Raw genomic sequence first — 27639 nt, forward strand, 5'->3', positions numbered from 1 at the left:
GTGGACCAAGACTCCGTAAGCTGCATGCATCACACACACCCCATTTCCGAGGGACAGCTCAATGGTGCTCCCATTAGACAGTAATGCAGGCACGACAGAATCTGTCCCTGGCTGCAGTGGGGAGGGGGGAGGAAAGCCCAGTGATGTAGGAGCAGATAGGGGTTGGGTCTCTGGGCATAGGCAGGAGCCCATTGGTTGCAAGTCACCTGGGCTCATACACAGAGAGGGAGGTATATAAGGTGGGCACCATCTTAGTTCTGGGTCAGTTCAGTCCGGGGAGTCTGTTCAGAGAGGAGTTCAGCCCGAGAGAGCTGACAGGGAGCTGTGGCTCAGTCTGGGCCCAGCTCCACGAGGCAGGCCTGGAGTGGAGGCCAGAAACAGCAGAGAGAACAGGAACAGAGAGAAAGGAAACAAGGAACAGCACATTAAGAGAGGCCCAGAGACACGAGAGAAGAAGGAACCCCATAGGCCCAGGAGATTGCGGGTGACGGGTTGGCAGAACAGGGTACCGGATCCCAAATTGGTGGAGGCGACTAATCCTCAGCCAAAGACCGGCGGTCGTGACTATATCTCGGTGCGACCCCTCACTACACCTACCAGGAAGGCACACCACATAGGGTCAGGGACGCAGAGATCAGCGTACCAAGAGAAGGCCCGAGGCAGCCGGACAAACGTAGAGTCACTGGTGGGGCACGGCCAGAGAAGGGAAGAGAAGGGAGCCCTGTACCACGCTCTGGAATTGCCTGGGAGTTGGTCGAGCCCCTTGCCTGGTGGACGCAGCACGGCTTGGGCAGTCACCGCCGGTACCGAGGTGACTAGGACCAGTAAATAACTGGGAGTAAAGCTTTGAAAACTGCAACCACACGTCTCTGTGCTTCTTCGCCGCACCAGCACTACCAGTGCTGGGACGCTCGTGCACCATCACTCCCATCATCCACACTAACTGCCCTGAGGCTATACTTCTCCCCTGGGGAGTCATCCCATTCTTAGCTGCACACATAACACCGGCCTCAGCGGTCTGCCTTGCAGCGGCGGCCCCCACTGACCGCAATCCACGGGTGGCGTAGTCGGACTATTATCTCACTAATAAGACTGCCACTGAATTGACCACCCTGGGCACGGACCGGGTCAGCGCCACGGAGACTACAACCCCCAGCGATCCGGCTCCGGGTATTCCCTGCACAACACAGGCCCAGGGGGCGCGTCATAACTATAGGTAATAAGCGTTAATATTCCATATTTAAATATATCACTTTTGTTAAACGTGTTTTTCAGGCACACAGATTATATTAAAGCTTTGGAAGGGCTATCAGAAATTAGGTAGCTTCATCATTTACTTGCTGTTAAAATTCTGCTGTTCCTGAGCACCATGTGTGATCATGCAACCTCCAGTTCTTTACTTCCTGCTACAGTCTGTTCAAAGCACAGAACACAGAGATTTCCTGTCCGTGTTTTGAACGGCTCAATCAGAACAAGTAATCTTATCAACTTGTGACTTTAGCCAAAGGGGATGGTGCTATGCATTTACAGAGTGCTAGATTACTTTAAAATAAATTACTTCATTTTCTGTCTCTCCTCCAGTACACTGAACCTGTACGCTAATGTTAGCACCTGGAATATTACTGACTGCAGGAGATAGTCAGGGTAGCACATATTGCATGGAGTGGGAGGAATGTTAGGAAAGAGAAACTGTATGCAGCAATTTATAGATCTGGAGACCACATAGGAATCTATAGTTGGTAATTTGTAGGTGGAGTCTGTGGGCACTGAAGGTGGGAGTGTGTGAGGTGTGGAACGGATACAGTTCTATCTCACTGGTCTACTGCTAATAGCAGCAGACCACAAGTTAACTATGGGGCTCATGAGCAGAATGAGAACTGGTCCTGGACTGTACCACTGTCTCCTGGCATCACATTTCAATGATATCGGCATCTTCTAGATGCAAATAGAGTTAAATACTGTGGTGGAACAGGGAGGAGTCGGCTACTTATTCCATCATACTGCCTCTGCATCTGAATTTTAAGGCAGCAGGTTCGATGAAGTCACTAGATTGTGCCTGCTGTGCCACGCCTCAGTCCACTTGCTGCACAGAGTGAAGCAGCGCATCGGGAAAACTGGTCTAGGTGAGTACTTTATTTTGTATAGCTATATTTTGTAAGTTAGCAATTATGGAAGAATCATACGGTGTGTGGATTCCATCATATTGTGTCGAGTAGATATCATACTGTGTGTTAGGGCTGCGGGGGACATCATACTGTGTGTGGGGCTGTGGGTACCATCATACTGTGCGGGGGACCATCATAATGGTTGTTCAATTAGGCGGCATAATGCTGTCTGAGGGATCACTACAGGGACAGCACTGTCTGGTGGGGGGCAGTGTGGAGGCATGATATTGTGTCGTCTGTCAGGGGCATTATACTGTGTTGGGGGCACTGTGGAGTGATCTGACGCACCCCCAGGGCCGTGGGGTACTCGGCAGCCGGGCCTATGGTTGCCGGGGGATATCACGGTGGCTGACCAGGTCCGTGACCCAGGGTGGCCAGTGCAAAAGGGGGGAATTTATTTATAGAAAGTTCGTGACGCCACCTGTGGTGTCTGGTGAGGGTCACCAGCGCTCCAACAGTCCTCTGAGGCAGATGTTAGGGCAGCTTGTGATGGGACGGATCCCCCCAGATGGAGCAGGCCTCAGGGCAGTGAAGTGAGGGAGAGTGGGTTGCGCTGGGCGTTGTAGTGCAGGGGAAACAATGGCGCCGATGAAAGAATGGACGGAGGCAGTACAGTGCAGTCTTCCAAGGTTTTACTCACAATTCTTCAGACAGACCACAGGTGCACCGTACTGGTGCAGGCCTCCCACGTCGCGCTGCGTTCACCGTGCAGGGGTTCAATCCTTTCTCAGGCAGCTTGGGAATACCTAGCAGAACCCCACTTTCTCGTGTTCCTATTTTGACCGTCTTCACACTAGGTCCTTCTCCCTCCTGCTCTGCGCTGCCCACTCTCAATCCCACTCGGGTGCTCTGAAGTCTTTCCTGTACGTCGGATCCGGGACCTACTTGACCCTCCTGGGGATTAGAATGCTGCAACGATCCCTCTGTCTTCTGGCAGATGCGGGGCGTACGGGTGCCGTCCTGCACGCGCCATACCCCCTGGGATCCCTTCTTAAACGGAGCCTACTCCCTGCTCCCCTCCTGGGCCTCCTTACTTGGCCCTACTTGTGGAGCAGATCTCCTAATGAGACTCTGCCCCCCCGGACTGTTCTTCTGAACTGTCCCGAGCTGTTCTTCTGAACTGCTCCCTAGAACTGACCTGCCACCCTAAGATGGCTTCCCTATATATACTCCTACCAAAGTGCTCCCTCTAACTACTTCCTCCACCCACACCCACTACTGGTTCCCCCTACCTTTGGGTTCTCCCCACTCCAGCCAGGGTCAGGGCTCAGCAGAAACATACATTGCGTCTTGCCCTTCCAGCCGGCCTGGAGCAGTGTAGTGTTGGATGCAGGTGTTTGGGGTGCCGTGCAGCACTTCCACCTTACCTGAGAGAAGGGAGACACCACACCTCGGGGTGAGGTTCAGTACCTCTGTGGCGACTGAACACTCAAGGGCGCCACACATACAGTGTGCTGGATGCATTTTTGGAGAGACATACTGTATTGGGGAAATGAAAGGCATATTGTAGTAGGCGAGAACACTTGGTATGCGCTGCAATTTATGTCCAAGTACTTAGGCCCCAAATAGGACTTTTTCTATGGGGTCCTATGATTTCTATGCATGTCCCTGCTCTGCTTTTTGGGAAATGTAGAGGAACAGGGGGAAAGATGGCAGGAAGTTCAAATTGTAAATAATACCATCCAGAAGAATGGCTGAAAGGCACTGAAAGAGTGCTAAAAAAATAAAAACCAAAATTAACAGGATGTTTTGGGGACTCATTACAGGGATAGCCAGATTTATTCATTTTTTGTGCCTGGGAAGACACTTTAAAATTGGCATAGAAATAAAAATGAATTATAAAATTTGCCATGTGCAAAAATTGCTATTTTTTTGTGATTTTAAAGTGTTATTGTTTATTGTGTGGTTACAGCCACATAGTTGCAGCAGTGCCAGCTGCCCCTCAGTGACCAGTCTATGACTTAGAGCCGGAGGATGCCAGGAGGAATAAAGTTAATTTCCTCCCGGTAGCTGGGTATTCAGTGCGGCCACCGAGCAGCTTTAGAACTCTATTGACCTGCTGATTAACCACATATATGCAGATTAATAGCGTTTGAGGATATGAGAGGTTTCCTTTAAAAAGGAATTTTTGAAAAAGGAATAATTGTTAAAAAGAGCGTGTGATGTTGTCTGTATAAACAATATGCAGATGACGGATGATGGGAACGGGTGATCGATAGCGCTGCCCAGGAACCAATACCACAAAGGAATGATCTTGAAAATCACAGGTCCTCCCATGTAGTTCTGGGCTGATTCCTGACCTTTCTCAGAATCCTCCTTACCCTACGAGGCGAGATCTTGCATGGAGCCCCAGACCGAGGAATATTGATAGTCATCTTGTGTTTCTTCCATTTTCTAATAATTGTGCCAACAGTTGTTGCCTTCTCACCTAGCTGCTTGCCTATTGTCCTGTAGCCCATCCCAGCCTTGTGCAAGTCTACAATATTGTCCCTGATGTCCTTAGACAGCTCTTTGGTCTTGGCCATGGTGAAGAGGTTGGAGTGTGATTGATTGAGTGTGTGAACAGGTGTCTTTTATAAAGGAAAAGAGTTCAACAGGTGCAATTAATACAGGTAATGAGTGCAGAGTAGGATGGCTTCTTAAATAAAAACTAACAGATCTGTGAGAGCCAGAATTCTTGCTGGTTGGTAGGTGATCAAATACTTATTTCGTGCAATAAAATGCGATTTAATTATGTAAAAATCATACAATGTGATTTTCTGTTTTTTAATTTTAGATTCTGTCTCTTATAGTTGAAGTGTACCTACGATAAAAAATTCCGACCTCTCCATTCTTTGTAGGTGGAAAAACTTACAAAATTGTCAGTGTATCAAATACTTTTTTTCCCCACTGTAGTTCCTATTGTAATAGTCCCCTCCCTTTACTCCATCCTCATCCCAGCCTTTATGGTGCTGTAGCCTATGTACATATCTAATGTCTAAGACAGAAAGATCTATATAATTCAAAACCATGACATGGAAATTAATACAAGCCGTCGCTGATAATATAGCTGTATAACTATATCCTATCTATATATAGCTTTACTTTCTAAGCAAAGTTGCATCCCCCTGTTGCCTGCAACCTTTACTTTGGGATTAACAGCAGAATATATATTTTATGGACAATTAAACATGCACTGTACTAAATGATTAGATTACCACAATTTTATTCAATGAAAATTTTAGGACATATACATCAAAAACGTTTGCAAACGCGTGCTACACGTCAAAATATGTTTGTATGAATTTGAATGTATAAGTAGTGTTGAGCATTCCGATACTGAAATATCGGGTATCGGCCGATATTCGCGGTATCGGAATTCCGATACTTAATTCCGATACTTTTACAATATCGAATACCGGAATCGGAAGTTCCCATAATGCCTGCTCTCTGCAGTGTCTCTGAAGTATGACAAGCTGGATGGCAGCACTCAGCTGAGATCCAGCCTGTCATCAAAATGCCATCCCAGCGTGGGAGAATTCTCCTGATCGTTTAAAAGCCGGCGGGCGGTAAAAAGCCGCCGGCTTTTAAACAATCACACAGCCCCATACTGCTTCCCCGCAGCCTCCCACCCCGACCCTCCGCCACCTCCCATCCCGATCGTAAGTTAGGACCTGGCGGGGAGCGCAGCACCAAGGAGCGGGGAGCGAAGGACCCGGGCGGGGAAGCCGGCAGTGAAAAGACTTCACCGCCGGCTTTCCCGTTCTGTGCTGCGCTTTCCCGCCGGTTATTTCAAATGAACAGCTGAGGTATCAGGTGATGCTGATCAGCTGTTCATTTGAAGTAGCCGCGGTGCCCTCAGAGGGTTCACGTGAGTTCATGCTTGACTGCATTGCATGAACTCACATGAACTTTCCCACGGCCGCACAGGTCAGTCTCACCTCCCAGACGATCAGCCCGTCATGATTGGTGTGTGTGGGTGTCTGTGCGTGTGTCTGCGGGTGTGTGTGGTGTCTGTGCGATGTCTGCGAGTGTGTGCGGTGTCTGTGCGATGTCTGCGGGTGTGTGCGGTGTCTGTGCGATGTCTGCGAGTGTGTGCGGTGTCTGTGCGATGTCTGGGGGGTGTGTGCGTGCAGGCAGACATAGGCCGATGTGACACTACTACTCCCATCGGCCTATGTCTGTCCCCCGTCCACTCGTGCCAGCAGGATCAGCTCGATGGGAGCAGTAGTTCCCATCAGCCTGATCCTGCTATTTAAATTGCCCTACTGTGTCCCCAATAAATTTTAAATACATGTTATTGGTGGCCAGTGGTTGCCTACAATAAATTAGTTCATACATTACCTGTCCCCGCCGATCGCCACCTAAAATAAAGTAAAAAATAAAAAACTACACCTATACTCACCTAGACACCTAATTCCCCGAAGCCATCGATCTCCTGTAATAAAATATAAAATAATAAACCACAACCTTATCCTTACCCCTCCGGAGTAGTCCACGAGTGTCCCACGATGATCTCCAGTTTAGAGCAGCCACATAGAATGTGACCGCTCTGAACCGCTGCCGCCGCTAGAATGATGGGGCCGTAAAGCAGCCCCGTCACTGCATAAGCGGGTTCGCCGGAGTTCAGGCAGCGCTGCTCCGGTTAGCTCCTTTACGGCCCTGCTGTATCGTGAGAAATTCCCACGGTACAGCAGTGCCGTAAAGGAGGTCTCCGGAGCTGCGCTGCCTGAATGCACTCCGGTGACCTCAGTCAGTGGCTCCCGCTGCAGGGAGCGGACGTGTTCCCGGCACTGTGAGCTTACAGCAGCCATGCACAGCTGTCACCATCTCCAGATGTGACAGCTGTGCATGGGAGATCAGCGCAGGAACGTGGACAGGTAACTATTTTTTTTAGTAAACTAAGAATTAAATAAAATTGTGTGTTTTATTTCAAATAAATTATTTTTTTCTGGGTGTAGTGTGTTTTTTCTTTTTAACACTTTGTAGGTTAGTAATGGGGGTGTCTTATAGACGCCCATCATTTCTAACCTGGGCTTCATGGCAGCTGGCGCTGACATGAACCCCAACCCTATTACCCCCTGCCACCGCACCAGGGCAGCGTGGAAGAGCGAGGCTAAGTGCTAGAGTTGGCGCATCCTATGGATGCGCCATTTCTGGGGCGGCTGACGGCTGGTGTTTCTAGCCTGGGAGGGGGCCAATATTCATGGCACCCTTCCTGGGCTATTAATATCAGCCCCCAGTTGTCTGCCTAGCCTTTGCTAGCTATTAAATAGGGGGTACCCCACGTCATTTTTTTGGGGGGGTCCCCCATTTTAATAGCTAGTAAAGGCTAGGTATTCAGCTGGGGGCTGATATTAGTAGTCTGGGAAGCTCCTTGGGTATTACCCACTTCCCAGGCTTCAAACATCTGCCCCAGCCGTCTGCTTAACCTCCGCTAGAGCCTAAAATTATGGGGGATCCCATGCCAATTTTTTTTTAAATAAATCCTTTATTTTAACACTAAATGACATTTGAGGAGATAATAAAGATGCAGTCCCTAAATTATTATTTATTTTTTAATTAATTTTTCCCAAAAATGTTGACGTGGGCTTTGCCATATTTTTGTATGCCAGCCAGGTACAGCATCCAGCTTCTATGAACGCGCCATTTTCCGGGGTGGCTGCAGACTGCAATTTGCACCGGGGGGGGGGGGCAGAAAGCTTGGGCCTCCCTGCGCTGCAGATTCCATCCCCCAGCTGCCTAGTTGTACCTGGCTGGACACACAAATAGGGAGAAGCCCCACGTATTTTTTTTTTAATTATTTCATGAAATTCATGAAATAATTAAGAAAAAAAGGGCTTCCATATATTGTTGTGTACATCCAGGTGCAAATAGGCAGCTGGTGGTTTGGGGCAGCCCGTTCCTGCCTGCTGTACCTGGCTGGACACAAATATAGTGCGAAGCCCCATGTCAATTTTTTAAATTATTTCAGGAAATTCATGAAATAATTAAAAAAAAATTGATGTGGGGCTTCGCCCTATATTTGTGTCCAGCCAGGTACAGCAGGCAGGAACGGGCTGCGCCCAACCACCAGCTGCCTATTTGTACCTGGCCGGACACAACAATATAGGGAAGCCCTTTTTTTAAAAAATTATTTCATGAAATAATTAAAAAAAAATTGACGTGGGGCTTCGCACTATATTTGTGTCCAGCCAGGTACAGCAGGCAGGAACGGGCTGCCCCCAACCACCAGCTGCCTATTTGTACCTGGCTGGACACAACAATATAAGGAAGCCCTTTTTTTCTTAATTATTTCATGAATTTCATGAAATAATTAAAAAAAAAAATACGTGGGGCTTCGCCCTATTTTTGTGTCCAGCCAGGTACAACTAGGCAGCTGGGGGCTGGAATCCGCAGCGCAGGGAGGCCCAAGCTTTCTGGGCCCCACCCGCTGCAAATTGCAGTCCGCAGCCACCCCGGAAAATGGCGCGTTCATAGAAGCGCCATCTTCTGGCGCTGTACCCAACTCATCCAGGGCCTTGGTGCGGTGGCTCACTGGGTAATAAAGGGGTTAAGGCCAGCTTGGCATTATCAGCTGGCCCTAAGCCCGAAATTCATGGGGTCACGCCAATATTAGATATGACCACCATGAATTTCTAGTAAAGTATTTAAAAAAAAAACACAACACCCAGAATAAAGTTCTTTAATTGGAATAAACACACAATTCTTTATTGTTCTAAATTAAACCATACTTACCATCACGCCCATTCCAGCTGAAGCCAACGATCTCCTGCAATAAAAGTAAAATAATAAAGCAACCTCATCCTTACCTTTCCATGGTTCCCACGACAGCTTCAGCTCTGCTACATCGAGATGACAGGCTGGACCGCAGCAGAACGCTGCCATCCAGCCTGTCATCCCGCAGACACTGAGAAGCGCAGGCTTGCTTGCGCTCCTCAGTGTCTCTCTGTGACGGCATAAAGATGAGCCGAGGTCATGTCCAATGAACTCGGCTCACCTCATGCACGTCACTGACAGCGTGGGAAAATTCTCCTGCACTCAGCGCTTCAGCGTGAGAATTTTCCCACGCTGTCAGTGACGTGAATGAGGTGAGGTCATGTCCAATGAACTCAGCTCACCTCATGCACGTCACTGACAGCGTGGGAAAATTCTCACGCTGAAGCACTGAGTGCAGGAGAATTCTCTCACGCTGTCAGTAACGTGCATGAGGTGAGCTGAGTTCATTGGACATGACCTCACCTCATTCACGTCACTGACGGCGTGGGAAAATTCTCTCGCTGAAGCGCTGAGTGCAGGAGAATTTTCCCACGCTGTCAGTGACGTGCATGAGGTGAGCTGAGTTCATTGGACATGAACTCGGCTCATCTGGATGCCGTCACAGAGAGACACTGAGGAGCGCAAGCATGCCTGCGCTTCTCAGTGTCTGCAGGATGACAGGCTGGATGGCAGCGTTCTGCTGCGGTCCAGCCTGTCATCTCGATGTAGCAGAGCTGAAGCTGTTCCTGGGAACCATGGAAAGGTAAGGATGAGGTTGCTTTATTATTTTTCTTTTATTGCAGGAGATCGTTGGCTTCAGCTGGAATGGGCGTGATGGTAAGTAGAGTTTAATTTAGAACAATAAAGAATTGTGTGTTTGTTTCAATTAAAGGACTTTATTCTGGGTGTTTGTGTTTTTTTTTTTAACTTTGACTATGGGGTTAGTAATGGGGGTGTCTTATAGACGCCTCTCCATTACTAACCTGGGCTTGATGTCAGCTGGCATTATAAGCTGACATCAACCCCAACCCTATTACCCCACTGCCACCGCTACAGGGCAGTGGGAAGAGCGAGGCTAAGTGCCAGAATTGGCGCATCCTATGGATGCGCCATTTCTGGGGCGGCTGACGGCTGGTGTTTCTAGCCTGGGAGGGGGCCAATATTCATGGCACCCTTCCTGGGCTATTAATATCAGCCCCCAGCAGTCTGCCTAGCCTTTGCTAGCTATTAAATTAGGGGGGACCCCACGTCATTTTTTTGAGGGGGTCCCCCATTTTAATAGCTAGTAAAGGCTAGGTATTCAGCTGGGGGCTGATATTAGTAGCCTGGGAAGCTCCGTGGGTATTACCCCCTTCCCAGGCTTCAAACATCTGCCCCAGCCGTCTGCTTAACCTCCGCTAGAGACTAAAATTAAGGGGAACCCCACGCCAATTTTTTTTCAAATAAATCCTTTATTTTAACACTAAATGACAAGTACAGTAATCAACACTATCACTGTACTTCATATATATGTGACTGACATGTTTCTATCTATCTAATCTATGTGTGAAGCTCTATTCTGTCTGTTATAAATTGTCGGGTACAGATGCTGAATTGCCGGCCGGTTTTTTTAAAGAGACGGTGCATGAAAACACTATTATTTTTTTAATAAATCCTTTACACTAAATGACAAGTACAGTAAGCAACATTGTCACTGTACTTCATATATATGTGACTGACATGTTTCTATCTATCTAATCTATGTGTGAAGCTCTATTCTTTCTGTTGTAAATTGTCAGGTACCGGTGTATGCCGCTGATGAATTGCCGGCTTTTCGCGTAATACATTCTACATTATTCTTAGTTGTTTTACTTCATGTAGAATTAACTTACAAGGAAAGAAAGGGTTTATTTTCATTCTGATATTTGTGTCCCATTGACTTGCATTGGTTTCCGGTATCGGAATCGGTGATATCCGATACTTTTTGGGTATCGGTCCGATCCAATCCGATACGATATTTCCTGATATCGGAAGGTATCGCTCAACACTATGTATAAGTCATCTACATATTTTTTTATTATTATTATTATTATTTTCCCAGTACCTTTTAATGGCACAGACAGGAGAACATATCTGTTTTAGACATATTGAAACGTACTGAGTGCCTTGAAAATGTATTCATATCATGTGAACATTTTTTCACTTTACACCCATAAACTTAAATGTTTTTTGTTCGGATGTTATGCGATATACCAACACAAAGTAGCAAGTTTTTGTGAAGTGTAGAGGAAGTGATACATGGTTTTCTAAATATTTTAAAAATATAAATCTGAAAATTGTGACGTAAATTTGTATTCAGCCACTGTAATATGATACCTCTAAATAAAATCCTGAGTGACCACCTGTGTGTAATTTATTCTCAGTATAACTACACCTGTTCTGTGAAGGACTCAGAGGTTTGTTTGAGAACATTAACCCCTTAAGGACCCTGGGATTTTCCACTTTTGCATTTTCGTTTCTTGCTCCCCTTGTTCCCAGAGCCATAGCGTTTTTATTTTTTGGTCAATATGGCCGTGTGACGGCTTATTTTTTGCAGGACGAGTTGTACTTTTGAACAACATTACTGGTTTTATCATATTGTATACGGGGAAAAATTCCAAGTGCGGTGAAATTTTTTTAATTTTTTTTTTACCGTGTTCACTGAATGCTAAAACTGACCTGCCATTCTTATTCTCCAGGTCATTACGAATTCGTAGACACCAAACATGTATAGGTTCTTTTTTATTTAAGTGGTGAAAAATATACTTTTAAATTAAATAAATTATTTTTTATTTATAGTATGTATTATCAAGAATTGTGAACTAAGAATAAAACCAAGTTTGTATGAATTAATCAGTACTGATGAGGAGGTTTCTTATCAGTAAAGGCAGTATTAGAATGACAGGTAACACCTCTATTCACAGTTGATGATACAAGATCCATCAATCACATTAGGCGATGTCACAGCTGACCCTGCTCCATCTCCCTTAACAATGACATCTGCACACGCTCAATAGACACATCAATACAAAAACTAGTTTGGGATTTGTCCATTGTGGCTAATGTAGATGTGTTGTTTCCTGGAACAACAGGAAAATTAAAGAGTCTAAAAAAAGCCCCAGTCCTATTTTTCATTTTTAATACAGACTATGATGCATAAAAAATGCTATTTTTTAAAAATTAATTTGACACAAAAACCTGATTTAATCAATATGTCATTTTCTGATTATAGCTTCCCTTTAAAAGGTGAGCAGCGCAACCCCTATTTGGCATCTCTGCTTTGTATACAAATCTGTATAACGTATTACACAAGGTGCCGTTCGCTTTCTGTTGTTTTACTTTATTTATTGGAATCTTACTGGATTTTTGTTACTAACCTGTTTGACACATGGCAACCATTACAGCCTACATTGTACTTCATTTGACACTCAGCTTCCCTTGTCTGCTGAATCCCCACTGAATGCAGAGGAACATCCCACGCTCCTATATAGCTATAATTAGGCAGATGTGCTTTTGATGACAGTAGGACAGTGAGTGATAACCACTGTGATATACATAATGCTAGCTGTATGAGGCACACATTAAAATTTAGAGATCTTGATTTCATGAAGCAAGCATTATAGACATGTTAAGGAGTGGTCAATAAATTACTTTGGAAAACAGCATTGTATTGTAAAATGAGAATGTATGTATAAAAATGTAATATAACTACATAAATAGCTGCATGAAATACATGCAAATGGAAGGTAACCAAAGTACAGCAAGGATAAGGATCTCTTTTTTAATTTTTTTTTCATATAAAGTCATTAACCATGTAAAAAAACTTCCCCAGTTGTGCAGAATATATGCATTGATTATATATATAAAAGTTAGTGGCTGGCTTACCTTAGCCATCATAGCTGCATATGCTGTATATAAGGGGTCATCCTCGAGCTTGCTGTGAAGAAAATAAAGTTAATAAATAACAATATCATCTATAGAATATAAAACAGAGACACTAGATACAGAAAAAGTGCAAAATGTACAGTCTCATCCTTTATCACCTTGTTTATTTTGATCCTGTTTTGACTCATTTTGGAAATATAATAGAAAACTTTATCTGGCTGTAAGACAACTAGCTGAAGCAGAGCCCTATCCGCAGTAAGAAACAATTATTATTAAGCACCGGGAATGCAATATTTAGGGCCTACCCTAAGGACAGAACATGAATATTAGGTATGGGGTGGTCCGGTGGTCCGGCTCTAAGCACCCCTGCTGTACAGAATTCTGAAGAAGCCTCGGTAAACCATATCCTTTTCATTGCAACAATTGCTCCATGCTGAAGTGTTAGTAGGGCCTGTGTTTCAGACAAAGCTCCAACACAAAGCACATACATTACTACTTCCTTTAGAGTGAGTGGGAGAGGGCACAGTTGTTCAGCAAAAACAATGGAAGGGGCCGGTATCTTCATTCTATGAAATCCAGATCCTGGACCACAACCAACATAAGGCAGTATTCACGCATCTTTCATGCAAGGACCAGCTTTGGGTCTTGTGACCTGAACTCAACAGCCTGATAGGCATATATGAGTCTGTCAAGTTCTGCTCAGGTTTTGACGCTGCAGAATTTCTGCACCATTTCCGCACCTAATATGCAAATTAGGTTACTTGCGGTTTTTACATGCGATTTTTGCCGCATGCGTTTTTTGATGCGGTTTTTATGCATGCGTTTTTCATGTCTTCATGTTGAAATTAAAGAATAGGTTATTTTTAAACAAACTTTATTGATCATCATGCAGCATTTTTGTGTGCATTTCCGCTGCGGAAACGCACACACATGCGTTTTTTACGCATGCGGATTTTCCTCATCTAATGCAAGTCTATGGGGAAAATCCGCATGCGTTTCCGCAAGAGAAATAGACATGCAGCGGATCTGAAAAAAGAACCTCATGTCAGTTTCCGCAGGTGATCACCAGGTGCACAAAAACGCATAGTGGGCATGGGATTTCTAGAAATCCCCTCAACTATGCTGTAACATATGGCCGCTGCGTTTTTGATGCAGCATAAAAAAGCAGCATCAAAACCGCAGCGTGTGCACATACACCTAGTTTTTCTACATAGCTGGCGGAACACCAAGTATTTTGTGTAGCCGTTTCTTTGTTATAGTATTTTCTCTTTTCAAAGGTTACAACTGGGAAGAGCTATAACAGCAGTTGTTCTATAGACATATAAAAATATCTAGGAGGCCAAGTAGAATTTTAATATTTTTATATTTAATGGGAGATTAAAAAAATATTATTCCATGTCCTAAACGTCCCATATAGTCAGAGACAACCTCCTCCACGCAAATAGCGAACAGTATGGTACCTCCTCTCTGTAAGGGCATTGCGACTGAAGTGTAAAATAATCTGATGAAGAGGATCAGGTTTTTTCTCTGTCTCTTCCTCCTCCTCTTCTTCATTCTTCTTGGGATTCTGAGACACATGAAGAATATTTCAGAAGTTTATTACCATGGATGAATTCTGCGGTACATAAACCATCACATTCAGCGCCTCCCTAGCCTTTCCTAGATTGAAACCAAGCTTCAGTGAATGTTGGCACCTTTCACTTAGTAACTTCTCCTACTGTTAACTTTCTCATGTATTCTGCATAGTGCTTATATGCGCAACCTTGAAGTTATCAGCACTATTCTGCTGCTGACTGGTAAATTTGCAGGAGTGAAGAAAAAGATATGCGCATACCAATCTAAAAGAAAGAGTTGAGCTACTGGGGAAAAAAATTTATTTTGCTTAATCTGCAGCAATCTGATAATGTTTTCATATATTGATCATGCAGCTCATGAAACTAAAGTAGGTTGAGATCACTCATGTGAGATCAGTATGAAGCATGGTGCACAGAAATACAAAGGGACTCACAATATCCAGACATTTGCTTTAATTATGTTCCACTAATAAAATGTAACATGACTATGTTATGACGCTTCCATTCTGTGAACCATTTCCCATCAATGTTCAGACATGATAATATCAGAATTTCCCAGTGGATGGTACCATGCTTCTACCATCTTGACAGCAGATTTCAGGCCATCATGCACCTCTCTTTCAGTTATCATCTCTACTATACTGGATACAAGTTTAGCATACATTATTTAATTTGTACAAGCTAATGAAAAGCTAACTATGCTCAACAACTGTACCTTTTTGTGTGACGGTGTTTTTTTTGTCTGAGATCAAATAAGCTGAGATATGGGACATTGAAAAGGTGGAGTAGAATTAATATTTTTATATTTTCTGGGGGTTGTTTAGTTTGGGTTACAACATGAAGAGAATGTGAACATTAGCAATTTTCTCTTCTACACTAAGCTCCAATACACTTAATATTACCGATCCACGTTGTTTAGATCTGTATTATGGCTACTAAAGAAATCTATTGGACCATACTGTAACTTTGTGTGCATTTAATTTCATACATGGACAAATACAGCTATCTTTGTGTCATGGATTCATACAGAATTCAAGAGAGAAGAAATTGTGTATTGTGAATGTACTCTTATCTTTTCTTTTCTGAGCTCCTCTCAGCTGATTAAAGGGAATCTGTCAGCAGGTTTTTACTATTTAATCTGACAGCACCATGAGGTAGGGACAGAGACACTGACTCCAGGGATGTATCACTTAGTTTACTGGGTGCTGAAGTTATTTATTTTATCTTTACAGACATTATAATCACTGTTCCCATTGGGGCTCACAGTATGTTTTTTTTTTTTAAGTGTGGGAGGAAACCGGAAAACCTGGAGGAAACCCACGCAAACACAGGGATAACATACAAACGCCTTGCAGATGTTGTCCTTGGTGGGATTTTAACCCAGTGCTTACCACTGAGCCATCGTGCTGCCCTTAGTTATGATAGTTAGTTTCTGTGGGGGAGATCTAGCAGAGCTTAGTTGTTAAGCTGTGCATAACCCCATCCACATACAATGTACACAGAAAGCTGCTAATCAGTGATGTGGGCGGGGTTATACAGAGCTCAGCATTCAGAGAACTGCTAGATCTGCAACAGAGAAAACACTGATTGTATCAAAACTACAATAATCAGTCCAGTAAGTGACAGATCATTTGAATCAGGATCTCTGCCCATACATCATGCTGGTCTTCAAACTGTCAGCTTTCTGAGCTCTGCTACATCTACAGCAGAGAAAACTCTGATAGTATCTCAACTGCTGCACCCAGTAAAGTAAGTGATATTTCGCTGGAATCAGGGTCTCCTTCCCTACATTATACTGCTCTCCGATAAGGTAGCAAAAACCTGGTGACAGATTCCCTTTAAACCTAGACACCTCCAGCAGTAGTGTGGAAACAAAAGGTAACATGCTGTACATCCACAAGACTGCAACAGCCAATCGCTAGCGTCAGCAGTTTCAAGTTGCACATGCTAGTTTCATCAGGGTAGTGACAGGTAGCAACAGTCACAAAGATGTAAAGCACATCATTGCTCTTGTAAAGTAAAATAAGACAGTCGAGAACAATCGGAGCATCAATGCTGGAGCAACAAAGGCTATAACAGGTCAAGTAGGGTTATTTATCTATTTATGATACAGGATATAAAATATTACATTTTAATTAAAAGTAAAAGAACCTAAATTATTAATCACAGCATTGGACAGTGCAGATCATAGATCCTTTTTATTCCCTTTGACTCTGTTACATCTAAACTAAATTCCTTGCTACTTCATTGTGTGCTATTTTCATGTAAGAGAGACGCATGATGGAAAAAGTTGAAAACACTGCTTGTCCGGCAGAAAGATGTCTGAACGCCAGCTCAAGTTGATCTCTCTTTGTCCTGATACTTGCAGTATGTGGCTGTCCAGCTGAAGACTGTCAACTTTTTACAAACGTAAAATAAAACACTAATTTATAGAGGAACTGAAACCAACTTACTGAATGTTTTCATTTTGTAAAAACACCATTAAGGACGGGTATGTTTGAGGACATGCAGAACATGCAGGGTAGTGAACAGGGCAAATGTATGAAGTAGATAGGAATGGGTGATGGAGAGGGCATTGCAGATAGTTCGAGGAGGTGAACAGCAATGTACTTGGTATTAAGAAGAACCATTGGCTCTAGCCCTGAGTGTCAATATAACCTTGTCAGGGCTAAACAAGCCTGGGGCAAAGTCAACTGGTCAAGATACATAGGGAGAACCAGTCGCACAGGCTGCGCTGAAACAGAACAAAACAGAATTGAGAAAATGAAAAGGAGAAAAAAAAAAGAATTACCGGTCAGAGATTGCATCAAGGGTCAAAATAAGATAGAAAATGGCATCAGTTGTATTAAGTCTTTAAGCAAGTTTAATATAGAACAATAGTTTGCATCTTACACAACTTTTAAAGGAAAACTCAACTACACAAATTTCATACATACAGCATACAATAGTGGCACTTGTAAGGGCTGTCCTTCTACCTACCCACCCCCATAAACTAGCAATCAAAAAACTTACTAAGGGTATGTGGACATGACGTCTTTAAGACACCGACGGAACTGCCGAGTTTTCCAAGGCAAAACCGCTTCAGGAAAAAGCCATCAGTTTATTTTTTTCCTGAAGCTGCTTTGCTGAAGATTTTATTGTAACTTTTGCCATGGCTCGGTTACCAGCATGTTTGCTCTATACTTTCCGGTATATAATGCAGGTGGATTCCAAGTAAAGACGCACGAAGAATGAACATGTTACTTCTTTTACCTTCAAGTTTACTCAATCCGGAAGTATTCAAAGAAGTGACATAAGACAGAACATGAGCACAGCAACATAGTTTTGACATTGCTGTGCACTATGTTTATTTTTTGTGTCGCTTTCATCACAAAAGGTGGAATCCCCCTGAAAAAGATGCTGTGCGCACATTCACATACCCTAAAAAGAAAAAAAAAGTAACTCCCTCTTTTAGTTACTAGCAATATCATACAAAAGAAAGGAGGTTAGAACTCTATACAGCTTTTCAGTTCTGATATCACAAGGAAAATGGGCGCAGGACTTGAAATCATTTGTCGTTTTGAAGTCAATGATCAAAACTGGAACAGAATGTGTCATAAATGTGACAAAATGGTTATTAATATGGCATAATTTAATTTAAAAAATGCAGCATGCCCTGAAAGCGATTAACTTTTCAATTGTACGTTTAAAAAAAAAAAACATTCACTACAGTTTAACATCTGTTAAAACCTCTGCGCAGGATTACAACCCTAGGGGCTGTAGCGTGCAGAAGAATCCACTTTGTACAAACGTATCTGTAATATGACTGTACAAAGAGATAACCTTCGCGTGTTACAACCATTTTTTGTCCTCCTCATTATGAAAAAAAGAATAATTAGAAGACTTCACAATAAATCATGCAGCTTCAAGATCCCATAAAAAAATTAATTGGGGAAAGATGTCGAAAAAATAGATTGCAAGTGGCATTGGCCCACACTTTGGGCTTCCTCATAATTTACTACTGTAAAGATCTGCTACATTTACAAGAAAGTTAGAGACTTAGATTTATCAAGAGTGTTCCTTGACAGTGACATAGAAAGACAAAGGTTCTTTTAAGGTAGTTGCAAGAGCTGACAGAGGAGGGTTAGAGGAAAGGCCACCCGCGACACACGGACTGAGTTCAAGGCTTACTGGCATACACCTGATATGACTATGTTTGTGTCTGAGTCAAGCTAAAGCACACATCAGTGCTTTTTTAGGGATGTTTACTTGGAGAAAGAGCATTGTTCATTGCCCACTGTTCATAAAAATATAAAATAAAACAAATATATAATACCCCAGCCATCTTACAGCTTATTCAGACAGCCATTTCTTTTCTTTTTTTTAACAGTCAGTTTGCTAGCCGTGTACACAGACTGCAATGAGCAGCACACGGACTCTAGAACAGTCAATAGCATAATTCACACAGCCACTGTGGGAAAAAATTGCAGTATGCACAACAGGACTCAATTCTACAAACTCAAGTCAGATGGATAGAATTGTGCCAAATTACATATGTAATGTGCACCAGTTCACTATATGCACGGGTACTATTGTTGCATTGATCTGGTGTGAATTTATGCCATGATTTATGCATCATGTAAAAACTGATTATTTCCATACATCTGTGTGCAGTGTCGGACTGAGGTGCCAACGGCTCACCAGTAGCATTGACCTTGAAGGCCCCCTGTTCAGTTATATGAAATTATTACATTACTCTCATTCACAATTTTACTTTTGTTCTATATAATAAACTGGGTAGTTTGTTAAATGAATGATGAGATGCTGCCCTTGTCTTTACAAAGTGAATCAAGTGTATTGTGCCAAGTAGAGGGGTGGGTTTATCACTCCAGAACAGGGGCCCACCGGGGGATTCACCTGTTCCCCTGTGGGTCAGTCCGAGCTTTCTATGTGGGAAGTGTATATATGAACATAGAAAGCAATATATAGCTATTGTTTTTAAAGATAAAATATTTGTTATTTTTACCTTACAGCACAATTTCAGTATTCTAAAACGTTGTAGTAAAGATTTGTAGTTACTAATATGGTACATGGCTTGCATTGCAGTAGTGATTATTCTGATTTTTGCATTCCCATAGCAGAGCAACATCTATCTATATAAAAAGAACAATAAGGGTCAACCATATAAATTATGTAAGTTCATTCATGTTGTTCACCTAACTGACTCTCCATTTAGTCTTTTTCTGTACATGATAGAATTAATGTAATATATCACTGAGAATCTAATTACATTATTCCAAATAAAAATGTGATGGTCCTGTACTCTAATCCAAATTAGTATAATAATTCAGAAGGCAGCACAATCATTAACTCAGGCCTTGTGCAAGAATGTTGTGATAGAAATCACATATACGGTCGCTGCCAGTATTATTATATCAGCTTAGTAGGGACAGAAACATTCGATTTGCTGCAAGAAGGAAATGAGCTATTTAAATTAATCTCCTGTAATACATTTTAGCTTCATTCTAAATCTGTGTTCATTGGTTGTCTGTGAATGTGAAGGCGTTATAGCAATATACATTATTGTGTAGTGTTTACAAGGGGTTAATGCCAATACCTCTGAACTGCTCCTGGCACTAAAGGAGTTACTGTGTAATAATCAACATCCTCAGTGGTGTAGAGTATACAATGAGTCAATGCCTATAACCCTAGTGGTCTAGGGTTTTGTAATTATCACTTTTGGGTGGCTTAGGGAAGATAATTACTTAGAGGTAAAAATTACCTGACCTGACATCCGCACCAGTAAAGGTATTGAAGGGAATCCCCTGTCTCTGTCAGTTACTCCTGCTGCGCCATCCCGCCTGCACTACAAGCCCCAGCATCACCACCCACCATCAAACTCCACACTGCCCCGGGGGCCCGCTCCGCCTGTGGGGAGCAGAAACATCCCAGCTGCAATCCCATCACCCCCCGGAGGTCTGCAGCAGCGCTGGTAATCCTTACCAGGTACCACAGGTGGCATCACAAACTATTTACTTATTTATTTTATCCAAGTTCCAATCCCCTTTTTCAAGAGTGACCCCAGGGTACGGGCCCGGGAGCGGACCACCGCGACATCCCCAAACCAGGCAAAGGCCCGGGTACCGAGTCGTCCCCATCCCCTGGGCGCGTCAAAAGCATTTCACTGCCTGTTTTTAAGCAATGTTTTACCTCAGAGAAAGAATCAGCTGTGATCCCCTGCTGTAATGTCTGTATACTCTTTTGCGTCCTTCCCTGCCCAGGAGCTGTGGTATGATCAGACCATGTTCCTGTACGGTCAGACACAGCCATTACACAGTACACAGCAGGAGAACATTTATAAGATTATCTCAGCACAGGAACATTTTATTTAAATACATCCAATTGTGGAAGTTATTATTATTCGAAGATCTATTGATTAAAATGTACTTTATCCATGGGACAATCCCCTTAATATCAGGATCTCTCAGGGTCTACAGCAGTAAATAGTTTAAAGGGAACCCTGTCATGTTAATAACGGTATGTGATCTGCAGGCAGGATGTTATAGAGCAAGAGGAAGGGATTTGACTGATGTAAATTCTTGAGGGAAATGTATCAGTAAAACTTGCATTGTATTCATTGAAATCCCTGGTGTCTGGATGTACAAGAGTCCAGTGGGCGGTCCTGTTCAAAGACTGACAGTCTTGCCTGTATGACTGTGTTTGCAGAGATAGCTGTCAATAGCTAAAAGGACCGCCCATTGGACTGCTATCTTATATAAATAAAAACTTAAATGTTCGCTTGTTCAAAATTTTAAATCTCCGAAAGTTCTTCACCGATTGGTTTGAAATTTTGACACAACGTTGCATTCGAATACACACGTTTTTATATACCTACTATGTTTTTATATACCAACTGTTGGATATAAAATCAACAGCGACAGAGGGGTGTTACGAGCTCAGACCCAGGCTGACGCTCCCCCCCCCCCCCGGCCGCCCGGCATTCTCCCTCATCCTTAGTGACATCTCATTCATAAACCCTTCTCCCTCTCCATCATTCACCCCAGCTGCTGCCTGTGCTCTGCTCCTTTCGTGTCCACTGTGGGGGTTGGGGGAAAAGAGAATGACGAGACCGTCTCTTCGAGGCCGAAAGACGCTGCTGCTCATCACCACCACCGCCTGAGAGGCGGCCGCCTCAGCTCTCTGGCTCTGCTGCTGCAGCTTCTTCTTCTCCGGCTGGCGAGTCTTATTTTCGACTGCACAACAACCAGTGGGGGAGGGAGGGAAGGAGAGAGGGAGGCAGCACAGAGTGGCGAAGGCCGCAGCCTCCGCTCTGGGCGGTGAGCTGGGCCCGAGCCTCGCAGAAGTGGGCAGATAGCGAGCGAGTGCAAATCCCACTGCGTCACCGGCGGGAGCGGCACTGTGATCTGGCTGGTACTGGCCCGGGACATGTCAAGCGAATCACCCCCTCCTCCTCTGCCACCTGCCTTCATCTGTATGATTCTATACAGAGGCTGGACAGACATCTGTCTGAGATGATCTAGTGAATCCTGCTTTGAGCAGGGGGTTGGACCAGATGACCCAGGAGGTCCCTTCCAACTCAACCATTCTATGATTCTATGATTCTATCTCTGTGCCCCCCTCCTGTCACATTCCCTCTGTACTAGGGAATTGCATAACTAGCAATCCCTGACAAGACCGGCTCCATTGTGACACCTGACTGACCACCCTGAGCCACAGCAACGCATGGCCCGGGTACAGCTAGAATATACATAAAAACACCAGGGATTTCAATGAATAAAATACAAATTATCCTGAATCTTTTCCAACAAACCTAGATATCATTCAGCTCAGCTTCTCCTCATCTATACCGTGCTGTTAACTGATCAAATTGACAAGTTCCCTTTAAAATGATCAGTCTTGGCCATTTAAGGCAGTTAAAGTGTTCACTACTCAGCACTTCTGCCTCCAGCATTGTCCTCTTGCATGTCTTTCACTTCCTTGCAGTGTAGAGAGTAGAGTACAGATGTACTTGAATAGCTGTACTATTCTCACTTGGATGGAGTTTAGCACAATCTGCTTGATCACCAATGGAGGAGCCAGGGTATTTTGAAGCATCTAAACAGGAGCAGTGCCCAGAGGCTGGCTGGCAAATTTTGGCCTAGGGGGCAAGCATACAGCAGTGGCCCATGAGCAGCGGCATAGCCTCCCTGCGCAGGCGCGGGACCAGCGGCCGGACATGTAGAAATGAGCATGCGCCCCACAATAATACCGCTTGCCGGGAGCAATATTCAAAAACGTGGGCGGCGCCAGCAGTGACTGAATGACAGAATCACACCCCTATGACTGAAAACGGCAGGTAGGACAAAATATATATAATGTTATAAAATCATTATACAAATACCAATTTTAATGAAAAAAGCTTGTTAGTGATGCACATTGCATCACTAACAATGCAAAGAGGCAGTGTAGATATTAGATATATGATATGACAGGTTCCCTTTAAAGCCAGAGATGTCAAATTCAAATACAAAGAGGGCCAAAGTTCAAAGCTTGAACAAAGTCACGGATCAACCTTGATATTTATTAAAAAATATGTCTACCATTGAGGAAGTTTTTCTTTATCAAATATAACGATTAATTTAAAAATAATAGTGGAATATTATAATATGTTATGTAAAAGTAGTAAACAGCATATGGCCCAATGGCCTAATTTAAATATGTAATTTAACAGAGGATAAAAATACTTGACTGAAACAGATAATGTATGATGCAAACAAAAGTGCCCCCAAACACAGTATAATACCCCCACAGTGAATTCCTCCACACTCACAGTATGATGACCCTACTGAACCCCTCTCCCTCAATCCCCCCCAACAAAGAATGGTGACCCATCACAGTATGATTCTCCAACTGTAATCCCCACACAGCCCTCTATACAGTATAATGGCCACAAAGAGTCCTCCATACAAAATAATGGGCCCCACATAGTCCTCCATACAGAATAATGGCCCCACATAGTCCTCCATACAGTATAATGGCCCCACATAGCCCTCCATACAGTATAATTGACGCGCCCCCTGGGCCGTGGGGATACCCGGAGCCGGGCCTTGTAGATGCTGGGGGTTGTAGTCACCGTGGCGGTGACCCGGTCCGTGACCCAGGGCGGTCAAATCAGGGTAGTCTATGTGCACTAATATCAATGTCCGACTACGCCACCTGTGGATTGCGGTTATTGGTAACCGCCGCTGCGGGGCAGTCCGCTGAAGCTGGTGGTATGTGCAGCAAGATGATGTGACTCCCTACAGGTGGAGTGTAGCTTCAGGGCAGCGTGAGTGGATGATGGTGGTGATGGTACAAGGTGTCGCGGTGCAAGAATAATCACAGAGTCCAGATGATGCAGTCCCAGATCTTTTACTCACGGTTAAAGCAATTCCAGTTACAGGGCCAGTGTAAGAGCTCATGGTGTCCTGTGCTCACGCAGTATGGGGCTAGGTCGACCCTCAGGTATCTCTTGAGCATTTAGCAGGACCCCCTTCTGTGTGTCCTCTCTGGCCCTTCTCCTTGTACCTCACACCTAGCGGCACCTCTGTCCAGTGTCCTCGGGCCTTAGCGGGTGACGTGTGTTCCGTCCCCTGACCCTATGTGGCTACTTTCCTAGTGGCTGGTGTGGACGGCCTGGTGTACTTGAAGTGCTGCAGCCTCCGGTTCCCAGTTGAGCCCTGTAGTCTCCGCTGGCTGGGGGACCCGGTTCTCCTTCTCTGGCCTGACCCCCCTACCTCCTGGCAGCGGCGGGCGTACGGGTGGCGGCTTCACGGCCCGTGCCCTGGGGTCCCTTCACTTCTCGTCCTGGAGCCTTCCTGCTCACTTTTCCTCTCTTCTCTCCTTCCAGGCTCAGGCCTCCTGGCTGGGCCTGCCTGTGGAGCAGAGCTCATACAGAGCCTCTGTCCCCTGTCTGCACCTCAGTCTGACTGACTGGAGCTGAACTCTCCCTTCTCCCTTGAACCAAGATGGTTCCTTCCTATTATACCTCCTACTACAGTGCTCCCAGGATCTACGTCCTCCACCCATCCACTACTTAGTTCCCCCTCTCTAAGTGGTTCCTCCCCACTCCAGCCAGGGATCAGGGACTGTGCTCTCCCGTAGGAGCATTCTCGCCCTGTCCCCCGGAAATGTGGTGTAGTGGATGTAGTGTTAGGGTCCTGAGCCATACTCCTTCCTTACCTGAGAGTGAGATACCACACCTCTGGATGAGATGCAATACCTCTGTGGCGACCGAACCCTCAGGGGCGCCACATAATGGCCCCACATAGCCCTCCATATAGTATAATGGCCACAGAGTCCTCCATACAGTATAATGGCCACAAAGAGTCCTCCATACAGTATAATGGCCACAAAGAGTCCTCCATACAGTATAATGGCCACAAAGAGTCCTACATACAGTATACAGGGGCCCACATAGTCCTCCATACAGAATAATGGGCCAAACCTAGTCCTCCATACAGTATAATGGGCCCCACATAGTGCTCCATATAGTATAACGGCCCCACATAGTCCTCCATACAGAATAATGGGCCTCACATAGTCCTCCATACAGAATAATGGGCCCCGCATAGTCCTCCATACAGAATAATGGGCCTCGCATATTCCTCTATACAGTATAATGGGCCCATCATAGTCCTCCATACTGTATACACGGATCCGCATGGTGCTCCATACTGTATACACGGCCCCGCATAGTGCTCCGTACTGTATACACGGCCCCGCATAGTCCTCCGTACTGTATACACGGCTCCGCATAATCCTCCGTACTGTATACACGGCCCCGCATAGTCCTCCGTACTGTATACACGGCCCACATAGTCCTCCGTACTGTATACACGACCCCGCATAGTGCTCCGTACTGTATACAGGGTCCCGCATAGTGCTACGAACTGTATACACGGCCCCGCATAGTCCTCCGTACTGTATACACGGCCCCGCATAGTGCTCCGTACTGTATACACGGCCCCGCATAGTGCTCCGTACTGTATACACGGCCCCGCATAGTGCTCCGTACTGTATACACGGCCCCGCATAGTGCTCCGTACTGTATACACCGCCCAGCATAGTGCTCCGTACTGTATACACGGCCCTGCATGATGCTCCTCACAGTATACATTGCCCCACATGGTGCTCCTCACAGTATAATGGCCCCAGATTAAAAAAATAAATAAATACTCACCTCTGCCATTCCAACGCTGATCCCTACCTACCTGTGGGCCCACTGGCCATCTCCCTTTCACTAGCACAGCGGCCACTCTACTCTGCGCGTGCTCTCCCATCAGGCCGTGCGCCCTGATGGGAGGGTGCGTGCAGAGGAGAATGGCCATGGCAGTATTAAGGCGATGGCTGACGGCCGGCGGCCCAAAACCTCTGCAGGAGGACTGGCCTGGGGGGCATTTGCCCCTCTGCCACCCGGCCCAGCCCGCCCCTGGCAGTGCCCAATAGCACAAAATAGTCTATGATTGCAAATTGATTACAAAATGACTGTAATATCAAAACCCCCACTAAAAATTCTAAATCCAGCAATAATGGTATGGTATGTTAAATCTAAGTTGACTAAATGGTCAACATATTCCAGACTGCCTGTCAATTATTTTTTTATGCCACTTGTGGCTTATGAAAACATTGCTCTTTATTTGTTACTATTCCATATGCATTCAAATTTTATTATAATAATGTGTAACAGACTAAACTAAAGGGGAATTGGACGTTTCGCCCCCAGCAGTTCGCCCCCGGGTACATTTCGCCGCCGCACATTTCGTCCCCAGCATTTGGCCCCCAGGATGTTTTGCCCCCGCACATTTCACCCCCGCACATATCGCCCCCAGTTCACCCCGGTCCGGAGGCAAAACGTGCAGGGGTGAAATGTGCGGGGGCGAATCTTCCTGGGAGCGAAATGTGGGGGGCGAAATGTACCTGGGGGCAAATTGCTGGGGGCGAAACTTCCTATAACCAAACTAAAGCTACATGTTCCATGTATCCACGTAAAATGGAAGGTCATCGTATCCAGCAATGAATGGAAAACATTGAATAATGAAGATAATCATTCCTATATGTTCTAATTGGTGTTCCAGCAGTTCTAAGATATTTATGAATGACTTCAACCCCTTAAATCCACACACGATAGATGCCGGCTATATTACATAGCCAGCATCTGTGTTTAAAAGCAGCAGCCAGAGCTGAGCTCCGTCCGCTGATGCTAACCATTTAAATGCCTCTGTCAGTTTCTGACAGTGGAGTTTAAATGCAATGCGCACAGGCGCTTGTGCGCATCGACTCGCATTGGCCCCCCGGGATTGGATCATGGGGGACTGATGTGTTACCACAGCAGCTGGGGGACTGATGTGTTACCACAGCAGCTGGGGGACTGATGGGTTACCACAGCAGCCAGCGGCCTGCTGAAAGCCTCAGTCAATGCCATATTAGTACTCCTGTGAAGATCAACTAGAGATTTGACTATTACAATATACAGCATGAGCGATTGGATGATCGCAGATTTAAGTTCTCTAAAAGGGGCTAAAATGAAAATAAAAACAAGAAAAAAAGGTTTTTAAAAATATCAAAAAAAACTAGAATGAAAAAATGAATGTAAAAATTCGAGTCACCGTCTTTTTCCCCCCATTGAAAGTAAAGACAATAAAAAAAATATTTTGTATATGAAATTAATTAACACAAATGATAGATGCAGTAAACAGAAAAAAAAACCTCCAGAATTGCATGGTTTTGTTTTTTTTGTTGGTAACCACACCTCCTTAATAAAATGAACTAAAAAGTAATTAAAATGCTATAGTATATATATCCCAACTTGATATCAATAAAACTTTCAGCTTGCCCAGCAAGAAAACAAACCCCCACACAGCTCCATAGACAAAAAAAAAATATTACGGGTCTTTGAAAATGGTAGAAATAAAACAGAAATTATTTTGTACAACCTTCTGAATTTTTTTTTCACCACTTAAATAAGTGGTGAAAGTTTGGTATCGCTGTTATCATAGTGACTTGGAGAATCATGCTATCCAATCATTTTTACCATACAATGAACGCCATTAAAAAAATACCCCCAAAAACATGGCACACTTGCATTGTTTTCATTCCATTGAAATCTTTTACCCTTTTTTCAATCCACTGTATGGTAAAATGAATGATGTCATTTAAAGCTACAACTTGTCCTGCAAAAAACAAGCTACATAACTCCAACAAGCTCCACAACTATGAGGATGAAAAATGAAAAAAAAAAT

At 44.4% G+C, this 27639-nt stretch overlaps 1 protein-coding gene across 10 annotated transcripts in view; it reads right to left on the reverse strand.

The window, feature by feature from the left end:
• RYR3 (ryanodine receptor 3) overlaps nucleotides 1–27639 on the reverse strand; it is a 786940-nt gene that overhangs the window by 150658 nt on the left and 608643 nt on the right. For all 10 annotated transcript variants that reach the window (XM_073638993.1, XM_073639000.1, XM_073639001.1 and 7 more), the window contains 2 exons: nucleotides 14267–14373; nucleotides 12807–12858 (listed from right to left, as the gene is read on the reverse strand). In XM_073638993.1, the coding sequence (XP_073495094.1) occupies nucleotides 12807–12858; nucleotides 14267–14373 (159 nt within the window). The remainder of the gene's footprint in view (nucleotides 1–12806; nucleotides 12859–14266; nucleotides 14374–27639) is intronic.

This window comes from Phyllobates terribilis, unplaced genomic scaffold (genome assembly GCF_046119375.1).
Source record: "Phyllobates terribilis strain yellow unplaced genomic scaffold, ASM4611937v1 Scaffold_7__3_contigs__length_470593459, whole genome shotgun sequence".
Classification (NCBI taxonomy): Eukaryota; Metazoa; Chordata; class Amphibia; order Anura; family Dendrobatidae; genus Phyllobates; species Phyllobates terribilis.